A 19,088-nucleotide genomic window follows, 5' to 3' on the forward strand; every position below is an offset into this window, starting at 1 on the left:
TGGGGGCCAAAGCATCTGACCTCTCCCAATATATTTATACGATTTGTGATGGAACACTCTTTGTTTGAAAAAAAAAACCTCTCCGGCGTAACATGGCTAGATTTTTTTTCAAACAAGGTGGACCAAAAGTCGAACTTGATTAGCTCATTTAATTAAGGAAGGAAAGGAGAAAGGACCAATGGAAGTGCAGCACCACATCATATTCACTAACTCTGGCCTTGACCCTCATTTGAAACCTTGACCCTGAATCAAAACCTAACTTGAAACCAAAACCCTGGCTAGAAACCCAACTTTAAAACCCTACTTTGAAACCAGGGATGGCTCCAGGATTTATTTTCTCTCCCGGGGCTAAAGTGGGGCTTGACCAATACAGATGGGGGCTGAGAAAATAATTTATAAATATATATTAGAATATCATATATTAGAATATCAAATAAAATGCTGGAGGGGCTTAACTGGGTTTTCACAGACCTCTGACGTGGCTTTTCCCTTAGCCCTGGCGCAACACCATCACTGTTTGAAACCTAACCTACCCCAACAATGGCTTCAAACTGTCTTGGAAACCTAATCCTGTTTTAAAACCTTATTTTTAAACCCTAAATCTTTCATGACAAGACTAACCTTGAAACCTTAACCCTGTCTTGAAACTCTAGTTTAAAACACAAATCCTGCCTAGACAGTAGACACCCCATTTTGAAACCCAAACCCTGGCTAGAAAGCCCATTTTGAAACTCTAATCATGTGTTGAAACCTTACTTTGAAACTCAAAACCTTCTAGAAACTCTAACACTGGTCTTGAAACCCTTATTTGAGACCGAAACACCCCCTGCCTCCCACTACTGATCATACTAATGATAACCCTGGCCAGAAACCCTACTGTGAAAACGTAACCCTGGCTTGCAACGCTGTTTTGAAACTCTAATTTAAAATAAACCGCTTACAGTACATGTATGTGCATGTTAGATTGTTATTGTTGTTCTTGTTTTATGCAATAAAATGTCGGTCTGTATGAAAGCCTTGTCAGTCTGCCCATGGCCTTCTAAATTAGTAGTGCTGGCCCATGTAAATTAAACCATTGATTTCCAACCAGGGTGCCAAGGCACACTAGTGTGCCGTGAGATCTCACCAAGGAGTGCCACGGGAAATTATGTACTTTCTCTCATTTGTATGGAAATTATTATTCATTATTAAAAATGCATCTTTGTTAATCTATCTGTGCTAGTGACATATCAGCACTATTGTGCTAGTGACAGACAGAAAAAATAAGTGCTCTTCCATTAGATGGCAGACGGTACAATTAACCATCTGTTGCAAGTTGCAACCCATACAACAACGTAATAGTTTTGTGTTCAACTATATCGGCCCACATTTCACACTGTGCAATTACCGGCGGAAATGGGAAATCCGGATCCAAAAAGTAAAACAACCCCATCACAGTTTGGCTTGAGCCACAGGTGCTTCTACCCAATTTACCAGGTAGACGGGCTCTATTGATCGGAAGCACGTGTGGCTCAAACAAAACTGTGGCAAGGTATTTACTTTCCGGACCTGAATTTCCCATCTCTGGCAAGTACAAGCATTTGCCAGTAATTCAAGACGAGATCATCATTCATACTTTTTGTGACATTTGTGTTTAGTGGTGTGTGGTCTTAATTTTCTAATATGAAAAATGCTTTAAATGGCTCACTGGGGCTGTCCTATAATATCGCGGCGTAAGAAGACGTAATTATTACACTTTCTTGTTTTTGATTCGATTAATTTATATATATGACCCAGAAGTATTTTTCATACAAACATTTTCTGCAATTATGACTTTACTTTTGTGCTGTACAGACGTGAACATCCGGGTTACGTCGCTGTCGAAAAAAAGGACCTCTGTTGTAAATTGACCTCGCTACATACCAAATTGAAGCGTTGTCAGCATCGCCACCAGAGGGAGACAAAACCAAAGAGACAAAATAACGTGTGTTTTTTTTTTTAATCAATAGGTCAAGAATTTCCATCATGTGCGTGTGCATTGTTGTGGCTGTAGTGTTATATCATGTGTTCATTTCCAGTCATTGATTTAGATGTAACCCGTGTAGGTTTATTTAGAAACAATGTTTCATATATTAAACATTGTTGTTGTACCTCTTAGGTGACCCTGCCTGCTTCTATATGTGGTACATAGTGCAATTGAAACAAACATGCTGAGCATGGCTCCTCCCTCCTAAAGGTCCTGAGTCACGTGACGAGGCGCCCAACATACCCACGTGAATGACGTCATGCACAAAAATGTGTGCTCATTTCAGTTAAGTTCCCACACGATCTTCTATTTCTCAACTTGTGGGTTACAAAAAATAAATGACAAACATTTTAATGGGCGTTCTTTTTTAATTAGAGTTTTTTTTTTAACATTTATTTAACTTGCATTATATTACTGTTATCATTTTATGCATTCATCCATTATCCAAACCACCTATCCTTTTTAATTTATTTCAATAAATCAAATTAATTTTATTATGTAATGACATTTATTATATGAATTTTTTGTACTGATGTGATGTTGCTCCTCATTTTCTTAATGTGCTCTGAAATTAAAGTGGAGGGGTTGGCGTTTTATTTTGTTTTTGTTCAATAAAAAACCACCACACCCAAGGAAGAACCACCTATCAGCGTGACAGACGAGGTGTGATTCATTTGCCGTGTATTCTCTCACACCTCAGCAGCCTGCACTGCCCTGTTGGTTTCAGGAGTTTTGCTGACTATTTTGGAATATCCACCTCTGGAAAATAAATCAAATACCATCCCTCGTTTGCGAATAGCTGGGCAAGACTAGCAAATGGAAGTATAGCAAAGTGACCTCAAACAGCTGAAAGGATTCAGAAGGAATGCAGAATTAGCAACAATTCTGCTTGACTGCTAGGTTTATCACTTTGTTTTTATTTTTAACTACTTGTATTCCAAAATATAAAACCTCAAACTAATACATTTATACTGTCACAAAGTCATGCTACAAATATAACAACCTTCGCTAATGTTGGCTTGTTAATTAACAATGCCAATACTATCTTAGTATTGCTGGCAATGCTATTTTGTTGAAGCCCTACAGCGTTCTCAGTGACTATTTATCACAACTACAAAATGTCATAACTGCACATCATGAGTCAGACTACGCAGAGAGATTAGTTAAGTGAGGCTAAAAACGGCAACCTCCCCATTCAATGTACTTTCACTTTGCAGGATAAATATGTTCATTTAAAAAATGAACATGAAAAATGACATACTTGCATTTTCAAACGTTTTTTTTTTCATTTTATTTTTTTTAAATGATTAACCTAGGTTGACTGAAATTTATGTTTATGTGGGTTATGGTAAAATGTGGTTCCAAAAATGTCCTGCCAACGGGTGTGTCCAGCTGAAGTTTTTTTTAGAGGGAGGTTTGAGATGTCCTGTGGTGTATATCGAGGCGGAGAAAAATAGAGCTCTGTTGTGCACAGAGGAAGTGGGCGTTTGCCTTGGAAAGTTTGGATGGAGTGAGTGGGAAAAGAAAAGGGGCGTGGCAAGCCCAGAAAACAGAGGACCACCTACTGGACACGAGCTCACAGCAAAGAAGCTGATCCTGAAGTCTGGTTCAGAGCAAGAGCAATAATCAGGGTAAGGAGGGACATTTTTAAAAAAATATATTATATTCGACTTTTTATAGAATGTTGTTTGTATAACTTGATGGCACACTGTATTAAACAATAAAATTAAACTAAAGGGCAGTAGTTTTGTAGGAATAAGCTTTGTCATTAAAATCCCAATAATGTGTGTTCCCCTTGAAATTAACTTTTAACAATCCTTTAGCTTCCCTGCAGTTTTATTTATTACAAGGAACCCTGTTTCATTGCGTTACTTTGTCTGTGTCTATTTTAGCCAAATTATCACCTTCCAGTCCTGCTCCTTTGATGGATGAAATTAGTTTAATGACATAATTTCACCCACCACCCACTCAGAGGGGCCTCTCCTATGATAAAGATCTGCACAAACAATTTCATCCAGTCAGAAATGCTTTTTTTTTTTTCATTTCTTATATTTTCTCCTTACTTTTTATTTTTTTGGGAGTGCAAATAAAATCAAAGTTATCAATGTCCAGGTTTAATCAAACCCAAACATACTGGCAGTCCACAGAGAGGTGAACTGGGTAAATATTTTGGCCTCGTGTAGAGTTCTATGCCTCTGCCACAGTTTGGCCAACTCATACTCCACTCAGATTTAAGTTACAGCAATGAGTGATTGCACTGTTTGCTGCATAGGCCCACACAACAACTTCTCTATGTTCATCTCTTCTCACTTTCCACTTTGTTTTTCCAAAACAGGAAAGTCTCCAAATATTGATATTTACTGCAGAAGCAACAGGCACGCTAACTTGGTCACACGCCAAGTGGCATGCCGAATGCATTTCACTGGTTGTCCTTATTGAAACTGCCGTTTTTAGGCAAAAACAAAATGGCCTTCCTGCTCATGTTTGTGACTCTGCTGCATCTCGTCACCCTGGCCATGCTGTTTATCTCTACCATGGAGAAGGTATAGGCCACCATGTCAATGAGTGTTGATGAACAAGTTTTGTAAAACCCACCCAATCTTTTCTTTCAAAGTCCTGGTGGGTGTGGGATGGGATGGAGAACTCAGATCTGTGGTACAACTGTAGGTACGACAACTTCTCAGGAACTTGGTTGTGCGCGTCCTCCAAAGAAACCGGTAACAGTACCTAATTTCTTAATCCTGTTCATTAAAAAGTGATTTACAAAAATGTTTTTAAAATGCTGTTTGTGTCTCTCAGAATGGCTTCACGCAGTTCAGGTCTTGATGGTCCTCTCAGTGGTCTTCTCCTCAGTTTCCTTCCTGGTCTTCCTGGGTCAACTTTTCACCATGTCCAAGGGTGGACTCTTTTACTTTACTGGACTGTGTCAAGTGTTTGCAGGTAAATGTGGCGCGATTACACATTTCTTGGACAAAACATTTGGAATGCTGGCGTGTGCCACATGCACAAAGTGGACAACAATGAGAAGTATTTGGCTGAAAACAGTAACCACTGATCAAAGTGTTCAACGGGGGTAAAGAGAATACTGTATACATTAACTATATTTGCAAGCAGCTATTCAGCTATAAGGGCCCTTCGCAACCTGGCCAGTGGCCACATTGGGGTACTGGCACTTTGGGGTACTGGCACATTGTACAATAACCCTCGAAAATATAAACGTTATGCCAAAGCCAACCTGTATAAAGTTTGATGAACTTTTGCCATCAAAAACAGCATCATTTTTCTTTGCAAACAGCACGCGACGAAATAAAAAGCTTTCATTAACTTTTCATCTGAAACATCTTTAGATGAAACACTCAAAGTTTGAAGACGAATGAAACATAATTTACTGTATGTCTTTATGCAGGTCTGACAGCCTTGTCTGCAGTACTCATCTACACATTACACAACAAGGAAATCCTCCAGGACAGCAGAGAAGTGACTTCAGGACACTTTGGTTACTGCTTCATCCTAGCCTGGGTGTGTGTGCCTCTCCTGATGTGCAGTGGCATCATTTACGTCCACTTGCGCAAGAAAGAGTGAACAAGCAAGGCAACGCAGTGTCAATGAAAATCTAAAATATTGATAGACTGGTCACAAATTTGTATTCTTTGCTTTCTGCGCTTTGGTCAATGGAATTTTGGTTCTGCATAGTAAATACAACTATAAGCCAAACGGTCTATTTTGTTTGCGATGGATTGAATCTTCAACTTTAAGTCATTATACAGCAGAAGACTAAGGTTTGAAATGCTATTTTTTTTCATGAATGCTTTGCATTGATGAACAGATACCAATGTGAAAATATTGAATGTGTAGCACACGCTTGAGAAAGATGCATGCAGATATCTATTTTTGTACCTGTAGAATTTGTATTGTAGTAATAAATGTTACTCAAAGAGACACGTGTACAAGTGCTTTCTTTTGAGGATGTGTCACCTGTTGCAGCCTAAAAAACCCTCTGAAATAAATATAAAATGTCATCACAAATCACATTTTAACATAATCACAAGAACTATGAAATGCATTAACGTAAGGGAGAGACTTACACCAGGGGCCTGTACCTATAAGGGAGGGGAGTGAGTTTTACATATTTCTGGGTGCAAAGGGATGTATACATGAAAGGGTTGAAAGGGAGTAGCTTTCTGCTTACTGAGTAAACAGTCTTTTGGAGAGTGAAGACATGAGTCCAATGCCAACGTCTAACGCCCCAATGGTCAAGTTGCCCTAATTTTTCCAGCACAACCTACGGCCGACGGCAGTGGTTTCAGCACATCGAGGCCCAGGTCCAGCTAAGAGGAATAATGCAGGGTGTTACTGTTACTAAATGCAGTACTCCATGTGGTGGCAGCATTGGATACCTCAACAACAGCCAGAGCAATGGCGCTGCTCAAGGCTCCACCAGCAAGTATGATGATCGACAAGCATGATGAGCTTGAGGCATTCCTTTTTTGGTCCAAACTTGAGAAGGCAGACCACCTACTAACACTTTAAAAACGATGTGATATTGCAAGAATTTTTTGTTACATCCCCATTTTAAAATAAATGTAATGATATTTGAACAAACAGTTTTTACTGGCCGTAACCTTTCTGTCACAATTTGCAAAATGTCCCTTTTTTTTTTTAACAAATCTTTTGTATTGTATACCATTGGTCAGTCCACTCGTGTGGATGTTATTTGATCTCTTTGACGGTGCAATGTGGTTGGTGGTGGCAATGTAATGTAATGGTTGAACAAACATGCTGTTTTTGGGGTCTCCTGAAAAGTGATGATTTTGGAGCGAGGAGGACACCTGACACCTAATATGAGGCGATCGTACATTACATTTATTTAGGTTCACAGTGGTAGTAGTAGTAGCAGCAGCAGTAGTAATAGTAGTAAATAATAGTACTATAGTAGTAGTACAACAAGAATTTAAAACCTCACAATGGTAGAAGAAGATATTTTGTACCAGTAAAAGGAAAAGTAGTAGAAGGAAAAAATAGTAGTGGCAGCACAGCAAGAATTTTAAAAAACGTAGTCAATCAATCACATTTTATTTATATAGCACTTTTCATACATAAAAATGCAACTCAAAGTGCTTTAAAACATTCAAACCAAAACATAGAATTATCTTCAATCAAAAGAAAAGAAGTCGTAGAAGTATTTGTAGCAGAACATAATCAGGTAGCCAGTGACACTATAAAATGTGTTGGTAATGTTGATCGTTACCATGACGACCTCAGACAATGCGCCCACTGGTGGCCTGTTCAAATACACAACAAAGAACACGCATACTGTTGTGACGTCACACGCGTGAGAGCGTTGTGGATTCATGAGGCAGAAAAAGACACTATAACAAACCAGCAACATACAAACAAACAAAAAAGAATATCGTTCAACATTGCATCAACATTTTATTTCCATAGTTCATTTTGGAAATTCAAGTTGAACTTGGGGTTCCCAAAATTGTTATTGGGGCGCTTAACGAATCATGGAGTCCAAAATGCAAGACGTTCTACCAGCGACCGAGATCATTCCCCTCGCTCTGCCCAAAGGAACCGAAAAGTTGTGCGAACTGTGTCAGAAACGAGCATACTTGCAGTGCGCCAGGTGTCGAGTCACCTTCTACTGGTAAGACCTGCAACTCATTATCACAAGTAGAATACAACACACGCAGTCGTCTATAAAGTGTCAGAAAGCGATACTTGAGTACAAGTGAAGAAAACGTATCTTGAAAGACAACATCTTTGATTAAAGTCACTTTGTGGTTTACTACTTGAGTAAATTAATGTCTTAAGTACCACCTGCTGTATAAGTGTAAATAGTACTTTTTGCTATTACATGTACTTGAATGTTACAAGTAAAAAAATATTGCTAGTGGGCAGGATTTTCATATTGTTTTATTTGAATATGTATTTAGTTCGTTATTCACGTGACGTAATAATTTCCACGTCAGGATTCTGCTTTGTGCTGATGCACGGGAGTAAAGTTGAACATTTTAGTTGGCAAATTTAGTGGTGTAAAAGTAAAGTTTTTAAAAACCACAAATAACAACACTACTGACAGATAAGAAAAAAAATACTTATGTACATTAAATAAGCAATGTGCTCCGTTGCAATACAAGCCTGACTACAGGAGGCATACTAAGATTGTGACGCTAGGTGGCAGTGTTGTCCACGTGAAGATCTTAACGCGATGTGACTGTCATTCCCAGAAAACTGGAAATGAAATTAACCACGTTTTCTTGTTATTCATGTGACTGCTTGCCTCGCAGCGATTTATGCTGGTCGACATCACCCCTGGATGTAATAGTTGTAATGTAATAGAATGTAAATTAATGTGAAATTAAGGTCAGGTGACATGCGAAAATGGTTTTGGCTGTAGTTGTTCGGACTTTCACAGCGTTGGCAATTCTACAAGGGTTATGAAGAGCTCAAAATATTTAGCCATAATAGTAATTTGTTCCATTATTGCATCACATCTTTCAAAGCTCCACTTTGCAGGCCCTACAGGAATTTATAAAAACTGAAATGGCCTCTTTTAATCTTTCCCCGCCCCTGCTTTACTTGTAGCCAGTTGTTATGATCATCTCCAGTGCATCTTTAACCCTTTAATTCGCAAGGACGCGCGCACAGTTTAGTGAGGTCCCGCCACACTCAAACACACACAGTGGACAGCGATGAAATGCTTTATTGCTTAGTATTGTTTTTATATTTAGCTTGGAAATGACAGAGAGAGCTGCAATTACTTTTCCACTTTATTTGTGCATCGAGCTCGTCAGTATGATAAACTTTTGGTCCTTATTTTTTACAACTTTGACCCAAATAAAGATTCAATGCTGAGTTTACATCAAGCCTGGATGGCACCTGCACAGTCTTGAGTGCTATGTCAACAAATGCCAAGATAGTATTAAGTTTTGACTATAGGACTGTTATGAATCAGTATTTCCTGTTGTAATTGTAGTTTATTGTGGTGTAGAACTAACTGCCGCATTTTGACATTTCTCATAGTTTGATTACCTTGAAAGGTGAACTCTTAGAGCTACTTCTCTGTGATACCGTACAACCATTAAACATTGTTCAAATTCTACTTCATTATCTTTGTTTAGGCAGATTAAGAGTTACTTTTGGATGCGACGTGGCCAAAGTATTTTGCCTGCTGGCTTCTTCTATCTCTGGCCAGAGACCGCGGCCCATGTGCTCATCCAGTGGAAAGAAACACAAGAAGCCAAGACTAGTTGCAGCAGCCTGAAGAAAATTACAGCAGCCGTTCGGCAAAAGCATACAATTTAGTATGATGATACATCTGAAAATGACTTGGTGACTCACACCTATGAACTCTTTCAGGGGACATATTATGCAGAATTGACTTTTTAATAACTTGTGTACAAATAGTTGGGTCTCCCATCAAGTGGGAAATTAAATAATCAAGTGAATGTTTGTTATCAGCCCATTTCTGAAAATGTGTACAATATGTAAGTTAGCAACATAGCAGCTCCACCGTTACGTTAACAGTTCGGACGATGCTCTGTATGCTTGCCTGTTCTATCTCCTAGCTCCACCCCGGTTGCCATGGGAACACATTTCATACATTGGTCCAGCTCGCTTGCTTGCATGACACAGGATCTAAATAATGGTTCATTTGCGAAGTACGGTGTGTAAAGTGTCCTGTAATACTTGATCCTTAGGTTAGTTTGACAAAAATTTGCAATACTATTAAAATGCCTGAAAAAGGTGTTCATTTGTTTGGGCTAGCTCCTTTTAATGAGCACAGCAGTGATCAGGTCAGACTGCACTTGGTATCAATTCATTTAAAGAGAGTTCACTGGCCAGCGCGAGGCTGCGGGTGTGTGCCGGTGACCAGAGGGAAATGATTGACACCTCATCAGTTACGCCTTCTGTTTATATAGATTGTTTTTCCCCAGGCATGTTGGTTTCAGAAAAAAAACCGTGCAAATCCCTCTTTAAGATGAGCTTTGAGTCATGCTGTAAAACTCTAACCTGCAAGGTCTTCTCTCCTGGTTTTCTTTCACCCGGCAGCGATGCAGAGCACCAGCAATCCGACTGGATAGGCATCCACAAGAGGATTTGCCAGTTGCTCATTCCCATTCGCACCCCATCGCTTTTCAGTATGCAGCGTGCTGTCCGCATTGAAAATCTACTCAAAACGGTGAGGCCATAACATGCACCTTGGAATGAAATCTTATGCCAAGTAAAAGTAGCCTATTACATCCCTAAGCCATGAGAGGTAAAGCATTTCCTGCCAGAAATGAGTTTCCGGTTTTTCCCTACGAGATACATTAATCTAAAAAATAATTTAAAAGCATGTGCACACACACACACACACGCACGCGCAAACACACACCACCTCTGTCCAGTACTGTGTAACTAGTAAGTAAATGCCACCTCACTACTTTGACTTTCTCTGTTTAGTTTTTAAGGGAAAGTTGTGAAGAATAGAACTACAGCTAGAGCTACAACAACTAAGAATGACATCGTAAAATATCAATTATTAGAGTAGTACTTGGGGCGGCATGGTGTGCGGCTGGTTAGCATGTCCGTGTCACAGTTCAGAGGTCGAGGGTTCGATTCCGGCTCTGGCCTTGTTTGCATGTTCTCCCCGTGCCTGCGTGGGTTTTCTCCGTGTACTCCGGTTTCCTCCCACATTCCAAAAACATGCATGGTAGGTTAATTGATCACTCTAGATTGACCCTAGGTGTGATTGTGAGTGGGAATGTTTGTTTGTCTCTGTGTGCCCTGTGATTGGCTGGCAACCAGTTCGGGGTGTACCCCGCCCCGCGCTACTACCCGCTGACAGCTGGGATAGGCTCCAGCACGCCCGCGTCCCTTGTAAGGATAAGCGGTATCGATAATGGATGGATGGATGGATATAAGAACTTGCAAAAAAGATCAAATCGTTCAAATAATTGATTTTTTTGCTCCTTTCATGACTTGCTACTGTATACTGTCAGAGCTGAGGTTGAGTTGTATCTCTCGGTCTCGGGGCGTTGTACCTGTCCTGTTCTCTCAATAACATTACATCCTCCACAAAATACCGCAAAGGTCATTTCTGTGCAGATTCCGTATAGCCTCTCGAGCACCACAAACCCGGTTATTATGATCCTCCAGCAAGCTTTTGACACACTACAGCAATCTCTTCTCGACCTGTATCTGGTCCTTAAAGAGGGGAATCAACCCAAACATATTTTTCTCCAAAAATATGTTCTATGCAGGCCCACTAGTCTAAACACGGCATTCTGATTAATATTGCGTTTGTGGAATATGAGAAATCCATCCGTTTTTAGCTAGCTCAGGGGGGCGGCTATTTTGTCACTTCTGTGGACTGAAGATGACGTCGAAGTTGCTCAGGGCTCAGATAATGACCAATCATGGCTCAGCTTCAGAAAACAGGTGAGCCGTTCCATTCCCATTTCCAAGGTGGCCACACCCATGAAACTAAGCTACACCTCGTGCGAAAACATCTGAGAAAAAGAAGTCCGGAGATTGATCAAAGACTCAAAGTAAATAGTGCTTTAGCTTGGGTGCCAGCGTTACTATGAATGTTATTCATCTTTCATAAAATATTCACAGATCTGACAGGTGTTTGGAAGAAAGTAAAAACTGAGGAAAACCACTATTCCTGTAAAAATAAGTTTACAGAAGAAGCAAGCATTGCCATATAAATCACCAAGTTATTAACAACCCAGATTTGAATGCAGCCATAACATTTATAAATCATGCCAAATTACAAAAATTGAGGGAGGATGGATAATGGATGTAAAAAAAGGGTTTGATGACGTGATGACTTGAATTGTATCTCCTGTGCAGAAAGAGCTGATTGAGATTTGCAGGTTGGTGGCGGAGAGCAAGCTCTCTGAGGGGAAGCATCAGGAGGCTGTGCCTGCCGCCCAGGCCTGCCTGCGCTGTTCCATCGACGTGTACGGACCCAACACGGTCCAGCTGGTGCCTGCTTACCTGCTGCTGGCTGACGCTAACATGGGTAAGGAACGGTGCCCCTGCTCGTTGGATCTCTTATGCGACACGTTTCCATTTGTGCGGGTGTGTCACACAGGCATGGGTAATCTGGCCCTGGTGGCGGAGCTGCTGTCCCAAGCGGAGTGGGCGGTGTTGAAGAGTCCCGAATGTGGTTATGCGGTCCACCACCGTCTGCACAGGAGCATGGGCTGCCTCCACACGGCCACGGGCCACTTTGAGGCAGCTCTTTTTCACTTTGCAAACGACGTGCGTGCCCCGTCATGAGTAAACTCAGTTGATGCCCATTTTCCATAGTTTCATATGAGGCTTTCTGTCTGATATGTTTTCAGATATATTTTGCTACTGAGGAGTACGGTCTGGATAGCACTGTGACGTGTGGGGGTTACTTCCTCATGGCTGATGTGTTTATCAAACAGGGGGAGCCCTCTATTGTTCGCTCCTTGTACACAGAGGTGATATATATATATATATACAGTGATGCTTTTATCTGAGTGATAAAGCATCATTTATTTCCTTACAGTTACATCCAAATATTTCTCCTTAGGTGGCAGAGACTTGGCACTCGCACCTGGCCAAACTCCTGCAAAGTCACGTGGAAAATGTGCAAAAGAATCCTGACACGCCGGAGCCCTCCTTTGGTGCGTCGACGATGCTCATGTCTTGTTCAGTAGTGTCTTTGAATGCCGCCACTCTCAAACAGAGAAACTATACTCTTTGCATGAAATGATTTTTTTAAACATTCAAATTTCTCTTCCAGTTGCTATCCTACCCATTACACTGAAACCAAATATTTACATGTCAATATTAATCAAACATCGTAGCTGTAGTTATCTGTCACAGACTCAACAATGTAGAACAGCAGGATTGCTTGGACGTCCCATGGCTCCGTAGTCACTTGATGCCGGGCAGGGTTCACATGGCTTAGTCCTGGCAAGCTAGCGCTGATGGCACAAGAACATGAAGTCAGACACACGAGAAGACAAGAAAATTACTCTAGTAGAGCAATTTAGAATTTTGTGGATTCATTTTGTGATAGAGGGCAGCGCTGTGGTCAAGTGGTTAGCATGTCTGAAAGCTTCTTTCCGCATCCTCATGCAAAACATGCACCTCAGGCTCAACGTGTATGGTTGTTTGTCTTATATGTGCCCTACCATTGACTGGCGACTAGTTCAGGCTATACCCCGTCTCTCGTCCAAAGTCAGCTCGTCCAAAGTCAGCTGGGATCTACGATCCCAAAAAGGATATGCGGTTTAAAAAAAAAAAAACTGCGTTAAATATACAATTCATCTAATTAAGAAATAAGAACAGCTTACAATGTTGCTACGTGATGCAAAAATGATAAAAACAGGTTTTGCTTCACCTGTGTTGTTCAGGACACTTCAAATGGGAACCAAACACGGTCGGTCAAATTCGGCATATGACATCACAATAACAACACTTGTCATGTTAAAACAGCTTCATTGACGTATCACTGAAAAAGAAGGTCAACAGGGCTAAATTTAGCTGAGCTGACTTGCTGTGCAAGCGGAAGGCAAAAGCTCGGCTTTACAACACGCATGCTAAGAGACCGCCACTGACACATATTTGACAGCGCGGCATCCACACTACTAGCCTCTTATCACAGCTGCTGCCCTACATATGACACTAAGCTTGTTAGCTGCCATGCAATTTGCCAATGAATGCTTCACACTCGAGCAGGATTTCCCAAACAGCTCAAGACCCCCCCAAAACCCAATCCAAAAAATATATTGTGGATTGACACATAACAGTTTGTGTATTGCTCATCTGTATTATAAATGTGACTCTTAGTTTCAGTGGACCATAACACAATTTCCCACATGAATTGGGGAGATTTTAAGTGAGTGTTTGCAAAATTTTGAAATTGTGGTTCAACGTTTTTGCCACAATTAAAAAAGATATGTTTGATGCAAATAAATAAATAAAAATAGATTGATCTCTCTATCGCTCGACCGATCAATCGATCGATCGATAGATGAATATGTATATCACAAAATCCTAGCATTTGAACAGCAGTGTGCCTTTTTTTTTTTTATATCCACTGTATGGGCCCAAAGCTGGCATAGGCTTCAGCTCACGCGCAACCCTCATGGGGACATTACATTATTGTACATGCATGGTGTAGAAGAATGCTAAAGTGTGTCTTATAATGCTTAAGTGTCTCTTTAACCAGATAAAGGTCAGCAAGTGGAAGTGGACAGGATGCTCAGGGCCATTTTAGAGTTTGAGCAGGACGAAACCCGAAAGGAACCTGCTCAGGTGGCTCTGGTGGCCCACTCCTTGGCCATGCTCTCCTTCCTGGGTGGTGATGCCACCAAGGTGAGTCACCTGCCATGGTCAGCGGGAGTCAGTATACTACCAACACAGTGACACAGTGCCCTATTTACCCCTTGGCGTACTTCCTTTAATCGGTCATCTCCGTCTGAGATTATCTGTGATTGTTAAAGCTTCTAAGGTGAAGCGGGGATTTAGTGGAAGCTGCACTGCGACATGCACACTGGGTTCAACATGTTAGAAAACAAGCCGCCTGTCTATGCTTAGATACAGCTCATTTATTGATTTTATATTAAGTTCATCATTCTAATATTTCATCTTTTTTGACAGGCATTGTTGATAGAGTTGTTTATTGACATAGATGCAAGTCTAATGACTTAAAGAGAAATAACGTTACATGAATTCAAGAAAGTTGAATGTCTTAACATAGTATACGCATAACATAGTATGCACATAAGTGCAAAAATAAATCCTATCTTTCAGTTCTTGAGCTCAACAGCTGAAATAAAGCCTGTCCACAATATTCTAATTAATTGAGATCGGACTAGCGTTTGTATTGGCTTACATTAGCTTGGGTAGGTGTTGTACCGATTTACTCTTAAGTGTCAAGTGAGTCAGGAAGGAAATTGTTGTCTGCTGCTAAATGAGGTCGTCTACTGATCTGCGCATACATTGGAAGTCTCCCTACCAGACAGCTGACTTTTACACCTTATAAAACCTCAACTGCATCTCTAGTTCCATTAAGGTTAATCAGTAGTGTCTGGCACATCTTGCCCACCAGTGGCCCATTTCACAAAGCAGGTTTCGTAAAAGGGGAGGTAACTCGAACCAGAGAAAGAAAGCCAACTCTAGCCGGTTTCAGAGAGAGAGGTAACTTAAAGACGAAGTGGGGAGTAAATTTGGCCAACCAGCCTTTGAGTAATACTAACGGCTAAAACAATTTGAAGCATACTTTTGTTAGTTTTTATGGTGCAACCTACCCAGATTCATAATTAGACCCAATGCAAATGTTCGTCAATCTCCGGTAATCTTCGGCGAGTGACGTCACTAGAAGAGATCGAGTCGCCAGTCACGCATTGTACTGCATTGTTTACTGTCACGTTTGTTGCTCTTTGCCATTGTTACCGCATTTTTCGGCGAAATGCCTTGACGCTGTGTGGCGATGCATTGTCACACGTCTCGTGTACAACTTCCGACTGGCTGCAAGAAATTGTAAACATAGTAAAATATAAAGGTAGAGAGCGGTATTTCAACCCGTGACACAGTTGGGGGGGGGGGGGGGGGGGGGGGGGGAAGAAAAGCGCAGCAGCACACCGGAGCCAACGCTCTACGCATGAGCTGGCATGACTTTGTTGATGAATGAACATGCCACTTCCTCTTGGAAAACTGCCAATCAAGTCAATCTTACTATAGATTACCTTGCATTTTACGATTTATTAAAAAAAACTTAGTTGTGCCTACTAGTATTAGTATCACAATGTGATAAGAAATAATGCTAATTTGACAGTGTGGGAAACGAACCCATTATGACGTGTGCTCTCAGTGCTAGCAGAATAAACAGACCAAGTCAGTTATCTCATCATGTGTAATTTACAGCACGGCACAGCATCGAATTTCAAACAACAATGCTAGGCTAATTATTAGGGATGGGAATCTATGTGTATCTCACGATTCGATCCGATTCCAATTCAGAGGCCCACGATTCGATTTAATCCTGATTCAGAGGCCTATGATTTGATTCGATTGCGATTCCGATGCATCACCCACCACATTGGGTAACATTTTATAGTCCATGTAAAACACTGGTACCTTTTTTAAAACAAAAAAACTCACGGAAGAACAAAGATTTATATTTCACACTTTGACTTTGCTCCGTCAGAGGTCGTGGGTTCGATCCCGGCTCCGGCCTCCCTGTGTGGTGTTTGCATGTTGTCCCCGTGCCTGCGTGGGTTTTCTCCGGGTACTCCGGTTTCCTCCCACGTTCCAAAAACATGCATGGCAAGTTGATTGCACACCCCTAGGTGTGATTGTGAGTGCGGATGTTTGTTTGTCTCTGTGTGCCCTGCGATTGGCTTGCGACCAGTTCAGGGTGTACTGCCCGATGACAGCTGGGATAGGCTCCAGCATGCCCGCGACCCTTGTGAGGAGAAGCGGTTTGGACAATGGATGGATGGTATCATAGTGAAGCATACACATTTAGTTTTGTCATTAGTAGACATCCATGTGAAATAGATGGCTCTCCCTAAGCCAAAAGTGAGGGCACATGAGTACTTTAATTGCTCCATTTTTTCCGACTTCCCTCTCAAGCGATGGCATATCCAAAGCTTGCTTCAAATTTCGGCTCTCAACACAAAGCACAAATATAGATCAAACGACAGCTTGTAACCCAAAACCTGTAAATTGGGGCACTCACTAAGTTAAGTTGTACCGACATTGTACCTAAATCTGGTTCATTTAGTCAAGAGTATCCATCCATCCATCCATCATCGATCGCGCTTATCCTCACAAGGGTCGCGGGGCGTGCTGGAGCCTATCCCAGCTGACTTCGGGCAGCAGGCGGGGGACACCCCGAATTGGTTGCCAGCCAATTGCAGGGCACACAGAGACAAACATCCGCACTCACAATCACACCTAGGGGAAATTTAGAGAGTCCAATCAACTTACCACGCATGTTGTTGGAATGTAGGAGGAAACCGGAGTACCCGGAGAAAACCCACGCAGGCACAGGAAGAACATGCAAACTCCACACAGGGAGGCCGGGGCCGGGATCGAACCCACGACCTCTGAACTGTGAGGCGGACGTGCTAACCAGTTTACCACTTCAGTCAAGAGTATGCTCAATAGAATTTTTTTAACTATATTCACAATCGCTAGTAACAGCCAACCTTCAATGTTGAAAATTCCTTGTTTACTCTCATAAATTCCATTTCACATAAAGTCACATAAAGTCACATAAAGATTATCCCCCATGGAATATTTCCAACTTTGAAAATCCTCAGAATTTTTCCACCCTACTGTATAAGCTGTTGTGTTTCGAGGGTGTGTACAGGGACAAGGGGGTGCACCCACTCTTAACTCATTCACTGCCAGACATTTTCAGTCAATCTTTCACCCTGATGTTTGAAAAGTTTTGAAAAAAATATATATAAGTAAGTTACTGGGATTGAATGGCTGGACTGTGAAAAGACAAGTAAATTCGTCAATGGCAGTGAATGAGTTAACAGGATGTTGAACGGGTATGTGGCCCAAAAAGGTTGGGAAAGATTGTTTAAAACAAAAACGCGATTGAAGAAATAGTTGAATACAAGTCTACCGCAGGCTTCAGTCTGCCTTCTATTGTCTCTCCTTGATCGTCTGCCTGATCTCTGAAAAAAACAGAGGCTATGCTACTGTGCTATTATGACCACTTTTCTCCTTTCCAAGTCATAATGTGTGATGACAACTTTGGTCCGAGTGGGATTTCGGACGCCAGAGTTACATTTTGCCTCCATTTGTGGGCTGCGGTTCAGGAGCTGTCATTTGAAAAGAATAGTTTAGAGAAAAGTGATGCACCGGGATTGAGAAATAAATTCCAATTTTTAGTGAACACTGAATGCCCCATAGACATTTGAAATCTCTCTCTCTCTTCATCCATCCATCCATCCATCCGTCCAGTTCTCTGTGTGGTGTGCAACATAAAATACGTATAGCAGTCATGTACAATTACTTTCTCCTTGAGGGATTGCAATTAGTATAATAAATAAAACATTAAAAAAAATAGATAGCTGAGCAGGTCATGACGTCTGAAGGGTAAAAAGTGGGCTGAGTAAAGTCAGATTGCAGTAATGTTACATAAATCCGCTTTCCCTTTCTATAGTGACAGCTGCTGCTGCTTTTCTCTCTGTTTCTCCTCTGTGTGTGTGCGTGTGTCAGGCATTGGAATTTGGACGAATGGCGCTGGAAGCGAGCCAGCTGATACCAAACCATGACCTGACGGAGCCCATCCGGGCCCTGCTGCAGATGCTGAGTAAAGAGCCACAGCTGATCTGGCACACTGAGAATTGACATTGTCAGGAGGCATGTGATAATTGTTGTATTCATAAGTTAGTTACCGTGACGTTTATCTTGATTTTTGTATTCATTTGTCTCGTTAAATACATGATTTATTGTAAATAAAACATATTTCATATTACATTTTTCTACATAATATTATTGACTTTAGGGGGTATTCAAATTTTGTAGTTCCACTGTATTTAGCACACGTGTGGTTCAATATCTAGAATGTGACTCTGGTATTCCTATCAAAATCAATCAGTCATAATAACAATATAGCAGAAAAAAAAACCCTCTGAGGTCTTACCAAAAGCAGGCAAACATTTGCACATATACTAGTACAATAAATGTCTTTAAATGTGTTTCCTTCATTTTATACAAATTTTTATGCTCTGCTAACTGCAACGTGTAATAAATGGTTATATTATACTGAATTAAAACGTTTTATTTACATGGTTTATTTTCTACATAATTTTTTTTGTTTTAATAAAATTAGTCATTTTTATCCTGTGTATTGTATTTCTGTTGATCATATTGAGCATTTTGCATGTGTCCCCGAAATTGTAGTCCACCCTGTCATTATAGGTGTAACTATTTTAGCACCAGCATTGTCGTTCTTGTGGAGGTTTAAACAGTGGTAGAAGTTGTAGAATAAATATGCACATTTGTTTCATAATGGTCATTGCATTGTGTGTAGTTGGATGTCCACTATGTCATAGTGCAATGTATATATAAAAAAAAACTT

The 19,088-nt window shown here is 40.9% G+C and overlaps 2 protein-coding genes across 3 annotated transcripts; both read left to right on the forward strand.

The window, feature by feature from the left end:
- The first annotated feature begins 3,559 nt into the window (after nucleotides 1-3,559).
- Nucleotides 3,560-5,942, forward strand: emp3b (epithelial membrane protein 3b (MAM blood group)). 2 transcript variants are annotated; one of them, XM_086042634.1, is made up of 5 exons: nucleotides 3,560-3,636; nucleotides 4,460-4,548; nucleotides 4,620-4,722; nucleotides 4,805-4,945; nucleotides 5,412-5,942. In XM_086042634.1, the coding sequence occupies exons 2-5, from the start codon at nucleotides 4,471-4,473 to the stop codon at nucleotides 5,585-5,587; spliced, it is 498 nt and encodes a 165-aa protein (XP_085898760.1). In that variant the 5' UTR covers nucleotides 3,560-3,636; nucleotides 4,460-4,470; the 3' UTR covers nucleotides 5,588-5,942. The 2 variants fall into 2 exon arrangements, with proteins under 2 accessions (XP_085898760.1, XP_085898751.1); XM_086042625.1 differs by lacking the exon at nucleotides 3,560-3,636 and having other exon boundaries at nucleotides 4,061-4,548.
- Nucleotides 5,943-7,331: 1,389 nt separating this feature from the next.
- On the forward strand, nucleotides 7,332-18,848 carry zmynd12 (zinc finger, MYND-type containing 12). Its single transcript, XM_086042610.1, has 8 exons — nucleotides 7,332-7,655; nucleotides 10,064-10,193; nucleotides 11,852-12,023; nucleotides 12,096-12,265; nucleotides 12,349-12,471; nucleotides 12,564-12,657; nucleotides 14,211-14,356; nucleotides 18,224-18,848. The coding sequence occupies exons 1-8, from the start codon at nucleotides 7,516-7,518 to the stop codon at nucleotides 18,353-18,355; spliced, it is 1,107 nt and encodes a 368-aa protein (XP_085898736.1). The 5' UTR covers nucleotides 7,332-7,515; the 3' UTR covers nucleotides 18,356-18,848.
- Nucleotides 18,849-19,088: the final 240 nt, after the last annotated feature.

Source organism: Filicampus tigris, chromosome 1 (genome assembly GCF_054856515.1).
Source record: "Filicampus tigris isolate MCC_2025a chromosome 1, RoL_Ftig_1.0, whole genome shotgun sequence".
NCBI classification, from domain to species: domain Eukaryota; kingdom Metazoa; phylum Chordata; class Actinopteri; order Syngnathiformes; family Syngnathidae; genus Filicampus; species Filicampus tigris.

Coding starts and splice junctions, on each gene's coding strand:
- zmynd12 (XM_086042610.1), top strand. CDS start 7,516: ATGGAGTCCAAAATGCAAGACGTTCTACCAGCGACCGAGATCATTCCC. Junction 7,656..10,063: donor TGTCGAGTCACCTTCTACTG/GTAAGACCTGCA, acceptor TTCACCCGGCAG/CGATGCAGAGCACCAGCAAT. Junction 12,266..12,348: donor TTTTTCACTTTGCAAACGAC/GTGCGTGCCCCG, acceptor ATATGTTTTCAG/ATATATTTTGCTACTGAGGA.
- emp3b (XM_086042625.1), top strand. CDS start 4,411: ATGCCGAATGCATTTCACTGGTTGTCCTTATTGAAACTGCCGTTTTTA. Junction 4,549..4,619: donor TTATCTCTACCATGGAGAAG/GTATAGGCCACC, acceptor TTTCTTTCAAAG/TCCTGGTGGGTGTGGGATGG. Junction 4,723..4,804: donor CGCGTCCTCCAAAGAAACCG/GTAACAGTACCT, acceptor TGTGTCTCTCAG/AATGGCTTCACGCAGTTCAG.